The 12,116-nt window shown below is 38.2% G+C and overlaps 1 protein-coding gene across 2 annotated transcripts; it reads right to left on the bottom strand.

The window, feature by feature from the left end:
- Positions 1–321: 321 nt before the first annotated feature.
- Positions 322–11,165, bottom strand: LOC117427762 (annexin A2-A-like). Of its 2 annotated transcripts, none has more exons than XM_058995060.1 (13): positions 11,113–11,165; positions 7,587–7,647; positions 6,760–6,853; positions 5,850–5,944; positions 5,056–5,169; positions 4,425–4,515; positions 4,087–4,166; positions 3,913–3,972; positions 3,610–3,703; positions 2,982–3,077; positions 1,839–1,897; positions 755–877; positions 322–622 (listed from the first exon to the last, which is right to left on the bottom strand). In XM_058995060.1, the coding sequence occupies exons 2-13, from the start codon at positions 7,635–7,637 to the stop codon at positions 563–565; spliced, it is 1,017 nt and encodes a 338-aa protein (XP_058851043.1). In that variant the 5' UTR covers positions 7,638–7,647; positions 11,113–11,165; the 3' UTR covers positions 322–562. The 2 variants fall into 2 exon arrangements, with proteins under 2 accessions (XP_058851043.1, XP_033901915.3); XM_034046024.3 differs by lacking the exon at positions 11,113–11,165 and adding an exon at positions 9,853–9,966.
- Between the last annotated feature and the right edge of the window lie 951 nt (positions 11,166–12,116).

Below are 12,116 nucleotides of genomic sequence, written 5' to 3'. Positions count from 1 at the left end.
CCCCAGATAAAGCTTTATTTTAAACATTTTATTATCTTTATATATTAACAAAAAATCTTGAAATACAAAGAAATCACAGCAAGCAGTCTATGATTTTAGGATTCAGCTGCCTCATGGTATTGTACTGCATTGTTTTAACACACTCTAGTGGTGAGAATTAAAAGCACATTGTGTATTTTAAAACTGCTTGCTGGCCAAGCAGACAGACAATACATCGTCAATTATGCTCTGTTGTGAGATCAATAGGTGGTGGTAGCAGTATTTTTTTGGGTGGATGCATTGGTTGGTGTGCAATATATATATATGACAATAAAAAGGCAGTTTTTTCAAAGTATTTATTTTTATTTCCAAAGAATCAGCTTACAAAAAGGACTTTACAAGTTAGTTTTTTTTCTCTTTGTGATGTCAGTTTTTTTTCAAAACAGAAAAAAAGAGAATGCGGTATAACTGAAGGCACATGCTAATACAATGGCAAAGACTGTGAAAAAGTGTTTATTTTTTCATTTTGAAAAGGCGTCAGAAGAGCTTGAGGCATTAATACAGATTCATGACCGCTTCTGTTTCAGTCATCCCCGCCACACAGGCACAGCATAACCCTCTGGTAATCTCCCTTGGTATGCTCCTGGAAGAAAAAATAAACAAATACAAGAAATTAGCAACTTCTAGGGTCAAATCATATTCCATTGTGGGCCTGTTGAGAACGGAGAAGTACATTTGCCATGTTTGAATTGTATGAACTGCTGTAGTTACTCACAGAGATTGTCTGGTAGAGTGATTTGCTATACTGCTTCTTGAATTCTGTTCTGATCTTCAGCAAGTCGACCTCACATCTGGAAACCATGACCCTGGTTAGCAGCTTGTCCTTCGCTCCCTTACTCTGGAATGAAGAGTCTTGGTTAATATGAAATACAGACTGTTTTTTCATTATAGGCTGCTAAAAACAAAACTTGAAATTCTAAGTAGTAAAACTTTTAGAAATTATATTTTATATAATTGTGTGTGTGTGTGAAAGGTAACCAGACAAAGTAGCTAATGCGCGACGTAATTCAGAATGTGTGCGACAACACGTGGATTAATTTCTCTTGTTAAATGTTTTTATCTTCATGGCAACGCATGAAGCTCTCCTCACAATATTATTATTAAGTCGTTCTTTTCCTACTTAGTAAGCAGACACGGACATTTAAATATCCCCTCCCATAAATTACTATGAAATCGAGTAATCTGCATTTTGGTACAGCTGATGTTCATAAATCAGAACTGCATAGCAACGCATTTCCTGAAAAGTACGGCAAACAGGTTGTGAGGAAAACTGTCATGACTTGTGCTTGTAAACGCCGCCATTGACTGCATAATGTTTTTTCTTGTTTCAGCTTTCAAGAATGACACATTAAAGAATAAAAGAAAAATTACATATAAAAAAAAAAAAAAAAAAACAGCAACCTCTGCCTATTTGTAGAATGCTACCGAGTGAAAGTTGAGATGTATGATTTCACAAAACCAAAGTTGGGGTTACGCTAATACTTACAAGACTATAACCAATTCACCTAAAACCGATATGTACAACGCTGTCTCAAGAAAATCTGTTTGAATGCCGTATGCAACAGGGAAATACACAGGATTTCTTTTTTGACTGGATCTCCCCCTTGTGTTAAAAGGGGTTCAGTACAGACTCGGTTTGGTACACATTTCCTATTGATGCACATGGATGCCGCACTCATTGTTTTACTTTTGTATACGGATGGTCGTTTTCAAAAGGGAGTCTCTTTCTTGCAGCAGGAAAAAAGTTGATATGCAGGGTCACAAGTCATGCTAATACTTGGCATATTTACATTACTTACCTGCATTGAGTCATTCAGTCTGCTAGCAAAATACAGGGGTTTGTTCTCTATGCACTGAACTGTAAAAGGAAAAGAAACAAAAACAAAAAAGATTAAGTTTAAAGATCCCACGTTTTGCATGTGGATTTTCTTTGGCAGCTACCTTTGTACTCCATAAAATGTTCCCGATTAGGAGGGATGCCTCTGGTTTTTAGGCACTGATCCACCATTTCGTAGGGGCATCCCTTGAAATCAAAATGTTGTTTTTCTCCAAAACAGCTTGCAATTATGTTTAAGAAATGAATCAACGGCTAGCAGAGTACAAATGGGATCTCAAGAAGGCAAAAACACCCCGGGCCTTGCAATCAAGTAAGTGTGTGAGTTTGAATGTTTCTAACTTGCACTCAACAACTCTGAGCTCCTAATGTTTTGGGCATTTATTCTTAATGAAGGTAATGGATCCACATCAACACTGGCTGACAGGTTTTCAAAATATACTATATTGAAACAGTTGTGTGACCAGAAAGAACTACACATATGGAGCATTGCTTTTTTTATATGTTGTGGGCCTGGTTCTGTTTGGTGAGGCAGTAATTAAAAAAAAAACACACACACATCTCACCATTCTATTCTGCTAAATAATCAAACTTCCAGATATGGAAGGCCTGTTTGCAAAATGTATACTGCATGTGATGAAGAAGGCAGTCAAAGCCAAAAGATAGACGGCACATTCTAGCGTACATCAGGTTAGGATCATTCAGCACAATTATACACTGCATAACACACCAATCAAACCCACCCTGGCACCCAGTTCATTCCTATTCTCTTTCTGGGCACAGTAACAGGAGTATTATAGATATAATATATGTTCATGGATTCACATGCAATACAGTATGTAAAATGTCAAAGTCTGTTGCAACTGCTTTAATATTCTGGAAGCATTTTAATCATTACAAAAACAGGTCAGTGGACAATCAGTGTCCTTTAAAAAAAAATGCAAACGGTCTGTGGACAATCTGTTTTCCTTTAAAAAAAATATACAAACAGTCTGTGGACAATGGGTCCTTTAGTAGTTTGACTTTTACTCCGCCTGAAATGACTTTGAGGCACTGGAGTCTAGCGTTCACTTAGTGTTAAAAGGACAACAACTGCCAAGCCACCTACCCAGAGTGAGGAAAGCGTTCTCCATGTCTCCTTTCACCTCCTTCTTGATGCTCTCCTTCATGTCGTAAGGGCTGTAGCTCTTGTACCTCTCAAACACTGCAGGGGAAGAATACAAAACTATTTACCACCATCGATGGCATCAATTCAGAACTTTAAAACACTCAATCAGAAGCTGTATTGAAGGAATAAGAAGCCGAGTAAAACAGACAAACGTTTTGACGAGAGGTTTTATCAATGGATTTATGAAGACATCAAGTTAGTCACAAAACCTTAAAGACTGTTTATTTATTTACTCTCCCCCCCCCCCCCCCCCCCCGTCTTAGATTAAACAATGCTTCAAAACGTGAAAATTAACCATCATTAGAAAGTTTTAGTCTTTAAAGCTTTTGTCTAGGGCCCAGAGATGTGACATTTTAGTAGTTCTGCAGTATCATAGCCATTCATAAATTCACAAACAAAGCAGGCATGTGATATCCATATTATACTACAAATAATGGGTCCGGACCCTCTCCATTAGGCCAATTTTTTTTGAGTTCGGTCTCATTCTGTACTATGAGACCTTGTAAAAGTTTTAGGCTAGCACTGAACGCTCGTGAAACCCTCCAGTGACTCCTGTTAGTTTACATACCTTTCTGAAGATGCGGCACGCTCCTTTCAGTCATAATAGTGATCCATGTGGCTACATCAGTTCCCTTTCTCTTCACTCCAGCATCATACAGATCCTGGGTAGCAGAAAGGAAATCAGTCAGACATCTGAACTGGTTGCTGCTATTTGTTAAGGAAAGAACGGAATGTGCAGATAGAGAAATACTCATTTGCTGAGACAGATACAGCACTGCGTAGAGATTGAAGTAACCTTAACCGGATAGATTATTGTATGTCAGTGTTGGGTTGATATGTTTTCAGCATGCAGTACATTGTTTTTACTTACTCTGGCATCCTGGTCAATTTTCTCATAGTCAACAATACCGCTTGGTTCAGCCCGGTTTCCCTACAAAGACAAATTATTTTACTGAGAGAAGGTTCTACATGTTAATTTGGAATGGAGGGAAAATGGGCACCTGTCTAAAAATTGTGACTATTTGTTTTCTTTAACAGGATTTACCTTCACCAGGGCTACCAGCAGCTTGCGAAAGTCTCCTGAAGTGTCTGAGCTGACATCACTCTCCAACTCTTTCTTGTGCACTAAGAGGTGAAAGCAAATTTCATTTAAATATCTTGGGCGGTATATATATGTAAAAAAAAAAGCCCATGTTTTCCTGCTTGCTGTTCTACTCCCATTTCCTCCACTAGATGTCACTGTGGTTAACACATTATTCATTTGTCTTGGATATTTAAAGAACATTCCTGTATTAGGACTAGTATGAGTGAGAAGTTGGTTTGAAAGGTTTTATTTTAATCCGAGATTTAACCAATACCAATTTCTCAGTGTTTGTCACTTACTTTCCTTGTAGACTTTCTTGATTTCCTGCATCTCGCTGTTGCTGCGAGAGCAGACCAGTTCAATGAGAGTGACTTCATCTGTTCCCAGTCCCTGCAAAAAGAAATATCTGGTTAACCATTAGCAGACAGCTCAAGGTGCTGAGTTGCTTTAGAGGGTCAACATACTCACCCTCCCAAAAGAAATGTGTCTACTTTATTATTTTTGATTCGTTTTGAGTTGTGAACGCCTGCACTGCCACAGATGTTTCTACTTATAAAACATCATTTAATATATTATGGATTCCAGTATTTTCAATACAAACTATGAATAAAAAAAGGATTGGGTATGTTTGTAGTAAGTCTGGACTCTGCTTTCAGATCTTCAATACATTCATGTGTTTAGGTTTTCCTTTGTATTCTACACTAAATGAAAGTGTTTCGAGCTGCATGCGAAACTTCCATGAAATAAAAGGCTTTAAAGCAATCAATGATGAATGGTCTCTCCCTAACTAGATCAACACCTTACAGGCATTGCATTCATGTGATGTTTAGAGCTATTCTTTGGCAATACAATGGATGCTATACAGTAGATTGCAGTTTGTTTTGCTGGAGGCGCTTTAGTTTTCTAGACAGAGCTCTGCAAGATCTTTACCTTCATGGAGTTCTTCAGTTCTGAGGCATCGAACTGAGCCGTGCTCTTCATGAGACCCAGTATCACTGACTCCAGGGGGCCTTTCAGGGCTCCTTTCAAAGCAGAGATCATATCCTGGAGACACACAAGGCATTCATTAGGACCTTACAGAATGCACAGCACTTTCAAAGGGTGTGCCGGTGTCGATTTAACGACAGCACCTTTTTCATGAATTTAAATATCATTGTATACTGTACGGGTAAAAATGTATAATACACACACACCTACCTACTCTACAGCAAAAAAGCTTTGGGGAAACTCAGCTGCCCACTAATATCTACACAGCCATTAAAAATAGCTCTGATTCTGGATTCACACACAGAACAATATTAAAGGGCTTTGGAGCACTGCAAATGTGAAGTACAGCACTCCTGGGTCACTGAAATCCAGGAAAGGCTAAAAACGTACTGTTTAAACATTAACTTATCTAGCTCGACAGTCTCCTTGAAACTAAGTTGAAAAAGCACTGGTATATTTTTTGTTTTGTTTCTTTGTTTACTGTACCTGCAAAAACGTTTCATCCGACATTAGTCAGGCTGGGTTCATTTTGCATATTGCATAGCCTTAAGCCTCAGCACATAATATATGCAGTCAGGTAATTACGTCTCCAGTGTAATCATAACCTTTCAAATCCAATAGTCCCTTGACCACTTTACACAGCACACAGTGAATAATCTTATTAACAAGATATCCGCAGGTCCCTCAATGATCTTGTTCTTCATAGAGAAGTTAACGAAATGCTGCCAACTGCCTACCTTCTTAGTTCTTCTTTCATAGGCAAAGGCAATATCCCGCCTTTGAGAGTAGCTGCGTCTTGTCAGAATGTCGATGATGGTTTGCTCATCCACACCTGCATGGGGTCGAGGAAATGCAAAACAATTGTTGAGCACATTAGATTAAACAAGGGGTTCTTTATTATCTAAATCACTTTCATGTGACTTTCACTGCCCCTATTAAAAGTAAACAAATGCTTCAGCTGCAAGAACCAGAAACTGTTCAATGGAAGGCTGACCAGAGACAAGCAATTTCAACAAACAGCATCTGAATGGATTTTCATACCATTACTGTCATTTAGGACATCCCTTGTGTTTTTCAGGATTCTTTTTTAAACAGATTTAGATCTACACTGATTAGCTTGGTCTGGGTCCTTTTCATATACATGTGGTTTTGCCAAATAGTAATGGCTGTTCCTCTAAAGCTGTATTGCAAGGCGTGTCCCTGGAACATTTCCTTCTCTTTGTGGTTTCAGTCTGTGAAGCTCCAGGATGCTGACTCAGATCTTCCAGCAGCACAAGGCTTGGCTGGGATCCACTACATCCCACAACAGAGACGGCTTTTCATTAAGAAACATACTGTTATAAAATCTCCTGACTATCACCTATTGGGGTTTTTAAGCGATAGGGGGCTTGCTGTATTCTATAGCACAAGTACACATCATAGCTTTACAAAGATGCTGTAGATTAGCTGTTGTGCCGGGGCAAAATGGCTGCACAAAGGTGGGCCCAGGTTTGTGGCTGCTCAGCGATTCAGTTTGAGAATCTCTTTGAGATGAAAGGTGTGATAATGCTTCTTATTGTTATAAAGTATGATGTTCATGGATTTTTTAGTGAGCGATAATGAATTATTGGACAGTGGTAAAAAGACAGAGCCTGCTTGAATGTGTACCCTTTGTCTTGATAGCTGTCTCTATTCTGGCAGCATCCTTGTCAGCTTCAAAGTCTTCAGCAGGCCTCACTGTAGGAGATTTCTCTTCTTCAGACTGTAAATAAAATCCAGTACAGAATGAGCTGCATTGCTAGACTGACAAACTCAACTGAGTTTCACACAGTGTTTTGCCTACAGTACTGTGGGAGATCTCAATACAAAACCTGTTTAATTCTATATTAATCCCACGTGTGTTCTTACAGGGTTGTTCCTTTGAGCCCCTTACTAACATTACTTAATTAAAAAACAACAACAATAGGAACAGGTCTGTGATATTGCACATGTAAGAGTTTCAGGGAAGCAAGTGTTGAAATCATTACAATTAGAGATCTTGGTAGTTGATATGCTTGTCAGTCACACAGTGCATCTGTCGAGAAGCTGAGACTACAAAATATTTTAGCTGTAAGTCATGTGCATTCATCATGGGACAACAATATGCCCTTAACCTAGAAGCAGGCAATTCCACTCCACTCCAGCAACAGTAGAGTGCCAAAATTAGCCTTGAGCCGAAGATTGTACGGCACATTACATTTTAAACCACAGTGTTAGGCATTGTTAATATTGTGTTTTAATGTATAGACACTGTAAAACTTGACTGGGTAACTTTTAGCCACACCCTTTGATCATATGTGTAACCACATACTATGGACAGTTATAAGAGGAAGGATTCAGCGATAGTGTTACAAAACCGGCATGCCTTCAGACCAGCCAGCATGGTTACGAGAATGGAAGTTTCTGAAAACATCTTGTCCAATCAGGGTTAATCAATAGCAGACATTGATACCTACCCCACCAAAATTCAGGGTGAGTTGACCCAGGAACTCCGATACCAGAGACATGTTGGATTTCCTGCAAAACAAAACCAAATAATTAGCAGTGTTCCCTCTTACAAGACCGCCTTTTATTCTGAAGACTCAGATACAAGGTGGTCAAGGCTCCATTCTATGTATCCACTAGCAGTTACATTTTCTTTAGAATGCAGATTGCAAATAGCATTGTGTCTAAACTATGCCTGGATAAATTCCCCAGGATAAAAAAAAAAAAAAAGTTAACTTAAGTCTTTAACGTGAACTTAAATGATTTCTGAAGAAACAATGTTTTTCTGTTGGACAATGGTGTTGAGTGGTGGTGGGGAGGGAAGGGGAGGGGGTACTGAAACCGCCTTTCCTGTCTGGTGGAATGAACACACCCAACATTTCTTTAGGAAGCTGAACAAACTAGACTTTGTTGTGAAGTGAGGTGATAATCGCAAAAATAAAATGCCATTGACACAACTGTAATACATCCTATCCAACAATATATGTACAGTATAATACCTTTTTTTTTGACAGCCACGTCAGCAATTATTCTCTCCCCCCCCCCCCCCCAAAAAAAACAAATCAAAGCCAATTCAACAGCTGAACTATATTAGTTATGTTTAGACAGAGTTCTTTAATTGTATAAACATATTATAAACAATTCAGAAACACACTGTATTGTACAGTACACACATGCATGATTACTAGGTTATTGCATTTATCCAATAAATAAAATGTATATAATTGGATAAGGGAGAGATTGAGATACAGACTAACACACATTTCAGTTGTATTCAGATGTGTTGTGTTCAGATGTAATAACCCCTTAGTTAAACCTCAATAGTTATTACAGCAAATCAGGGAGTTCAAACTGTTCTTGCAGGTAATTTAATAAACACTTTCCTACATCCAGGATAAACCCTAATCTAAAACTGTGGTGAATTTAGTTAGGACAAGCTCAAGCAAGCTCTTTTATATGATCCCTCTCTATTGAGCTCCTCTTGCACACACCCACACACAGCTCACAAATGGAATGTTGCCACCACACACCTAGCAACACACAGTTCAAACCAACAGGTTTACTCTATACAGAACACGTCATTGCCATGGCTATGGAGTTTTAGTCATCCATGAACCCTTGAAATGCCATTCGGATCTGTCCATCTAGTTAGCAGATTACTACCACTAGAGAATAATACATAAATGTAATGGAGCTTTATTGCTTGTCAAATCACATCCCTCTCCTTTTGTGATGTTGACTATCATCCAGGGTAGTTTTAAGTGCCATTTTTAATTCACTAGTTTTGGCCTTCCAAAGTGGAAATGAAGGGGAAAGGTTAAAGGAAATCAGACATGATTGTCCTGTCAAAATAGCCAGCATATATGAAACAGAATCAGTGTTTCATTTTAATAACAAAATGCAGGGCCCCAATAATGATCTAGCAGTGAGATTACACCAGGTTTTAGAGGCCTTGATGCCAGACAGGTAAGGCTGGTTTAAAGGACTCCAATTAATACTAATCTTGTACTGCTCTAGACTGTTACCTTAGGTCTAGTGTTCATCTCTGAGAGCAGTAAACCATTCAGTCTGGCAATACCAAATGTGCAGTTTTGGTTTTTTTTGTGCAAAGTAGAGTTTGAGAAGCAACACACCACTTTGGTATAATTTAGGAAAGGCTCACATATACACTTTTCAGACATCATAAGTCATTAAACTGTCCAATTACTATTTAATACAGTCTTCACATCTGGGCTTGCCAAAGTTTTAAACACCAGCACATTCCTTTCAGTAGGGCTGCAAACCCTTTTGAGGTAGGAAGGTCTGGCAACAATCTGTGGCTGAATAACTTTTACAGCAGACAAAGACTTCAATATTAGTGCAGCAATCCTTTACATTCTGAAGCATTTACATTACAGTGCAGCTACGTTCTGTGCATCTGTGGACTTGTAGCAAAATAATACAAAGTAAAATGTGTATACAGGAATGCTTGCCAAAATACCAGAGAAAAAAGGTTAGCACTGTTCTGCAAAAAAATCGTTGTCCTCTCACAGTATAAAATTAAATTAAACGCAGAACTGAAGCATAAATAAAATGGCTGACGCATAACTTTCTTGAAAAGCAGCCTTTGTAGCAAAAGAAAGTCTTTCCTTTTTAAAACGACAAAATAATTTGGCTTCTAAAGTAAAACATTTTCAGTTCCATTGCACACGCAAACTTCAAAAGGGAAGAAGCTTAGAAGCAGTGAATAGTACTTACCTCGGGGGATGTTGTGCTGTTCACTGTAGAATAGCTTCAAATATGAAATCACTTCTTGGGTGTGGTATTTAAATACCAGCTTGGTCTGAATGTGTCATACTCCCCACCCCTAGCCAAGCCTACTAACACATAGCAACTCCTCCACCCAGTGAACTGTTTTAAAATAATCCTAAATCATAAAAAACAGGGATATGACTTCAACCAAGATAAAGGGGTTTCTACTGCTGAATCAGAGACACAGACATATAGTGCCTAGATGTAAAATTGGAAAAAACTAGCCATATGCAGCACACACTTTTTCTGTGGAATACATAAAGGTTGCATCTTCAAGTTGCAAGTCAATTTAAGTTACAATGAGCAACAGGTCTGACAGATTGATAGTTGGAACAGTATCAAAAGGAAAAGCAGAGATTGGAATGGCATGATTACAGAGTATTACAATGGAAAAAACAGAAGAGAACAAAAAAATAGAAGACAACAGAAGCAACCAAAGCATGTGTGCAGAGATCCTCATACTGCAGGATTTTGGCATCCAGTTTTGGTAAAAACCATGCAAAGGAGATACCAAAGGATACCACATCTAAACGTTCCTAGACATGTAGTAGATTTTCACCCTCAAATTCCCTGAAGGATTAAAGGAGTGGTCAATTATCCCTTTAGAACAAACAAAAAGCTTGCTGATGCTCCTCTATGCGAGTTTGTGCTTTCCTGGCTGCCCATGGTAACTCTAGTTTCTACTTTTCCCCTGCCATGTCCAGTAAGAGTCCTTTGTGGAAAGAGCTGATATTTAGCATGGTAGTTCTGCATTATATACAATGTAACTTTTAATGGTTATGGAGTACACCATGGACCTGCCGTTAATTAAATATTTTTATAAAGTAATGGATAAAATATAAAATAAACCACTTGGTTATCTGCATCTATTTACCATTACTTATATTGCAATTAAAGTGACATAGTGGGTATTTGTGTCAGGATGGCAACCCACTACTCACAAACAACACCAAGGAAACACTTCAGGTTCAGGGACTGTCAGTCGTATATAGTCAATTAAACGACAAATTATATATATAAAAAGCCTAGCTCTTCTTTTGATCATTGACTAAACAGGTTATTTTCGTATCTAACATAAAGAGAAAGGCTATGCCTCATGCCTTTGATAAGTGTCCAAATCAATCTATATTCACAATCTCAGTTCATTAAACAAAAGCCCAAACACATAGTATTCTTTTTTTAAATATAGTATTTAATCTGCAATACCTTCCACAACTTCTTCACACTGCTGTGTCTCTCCACCACAAACATGTTTTTGTTCTTTTTAAATAGTTTGGAGATTGGTCAGCCAACCAGGATCTGCATGCCTAGCATTCTCAGGCTGATCAATCAGATAATCAACCTGCTCAAAAAGAGACCTCACCAAACCAATTACCTCCTTTAAAACCATGTAGCTGTGCAAAAGGTGGCCATCTTGGCTCCAAGCTGTTCCCCTACTCTTGAACCAAGATGGCTGCCAGCCACAGAAATATTTTATTGAGCAGTGACTCTGCCCTGTCACACCACTTAGTATTTGTTTGACTGTTGCTGCTTTTGAAATATTTGGGTCGCATTCACAAAGCTTTAGTTTTCTAAAATGTACTTTTAAGATTTTTGGTTTTGATGGATTTTAAACTTACATAATAATGTAACCATGAATAGAAACCCTTATTTTAATATATTTAATTATTGAAGATAGTGCACAATTCAAAATACAATGAATAGATCATATATATTCACATTGTTGCAATTTAAACATATTGAATGCACTGTAAGTCCTAATTATTTCTGTTAACTGCAAGTTAATTTTCCCATGACCTTTCTACTAGAAAGTCAATTGTGACGCAATGTGTTTGGAACAAACTAATTACTTACCTTTTTCTTTTCTTCTCATGCCACAACATACCTGAGGCAGCCATATATTATACTACAAATACACCGCCTGGGTACAGATGTGAGCAGTGCTTAATTGCTGTCTCCTGGGCCTTGTGTAACCCCCTTCAGTCTATTTTGCATATTCATTATTCCTTTACACTAGGAGAGTTATCAGCTGTGGAGGCAAACATCACATCCTGGTGTATGGAAATAAAAACCCCTCTGCATCCAAGCCGAGCTTGTCTAGACAGTAAAAAACATTACTTAATTGGGTGAACCACCAAAGAAGTTAAATTTAGTTACAAAAATGTCTCTTTAGTTCTGATAACAGATTCTTGGTACTGCAGTCCTTGGTA

This window comes from Acipenser ruthenus, chromosome 21 (assembly GCF_902713425.1).
Source record: "Acipenser ruthenus chromosome 21, fAciRut3.2 maternal haplotype, whole genome shotgun sequence".
Lineage (NCBI taxonomy): Eukaryota > Metazoa > Chordata > Actinopteri > Acipenseriformes > Acipenseridae > Acipenser > Acipenser ruthenus.
The sequence above is the reverse complement of the archived record's forward strand: the minus strand, read 5'-3'. Positions and strand labels throughout refer to the sequence as shown.

What these genes read in the sequence shown, in the direction of transcription:
- LOC117427762 (XM_058995060.1), bottom strand. Translation starts at nt 7,637, where the DNA reads ATGTCTCTGGTATCGGAGTTCCTGGGTCAACTCACCCTGAATTTTGGT. An exon ending in AACTGAAGAACTCCATGAAG is followed by an intron (nt 4,516 to 5,055) that starts GTAAAGATCTTG and finishes TTCTTTTTGCAG; the next exon opens with GGACTGGGAACAGATGAAGT. An exon ending in CGTGCCGCATCTTCAGAAAG is followed by an intron (nt 3,078 to 3,609) that starts GTATGTAAACTA and finishes CTTCCCCTGCAG; the next exon opens with TGTTTGAGAGGTACAAGAGC.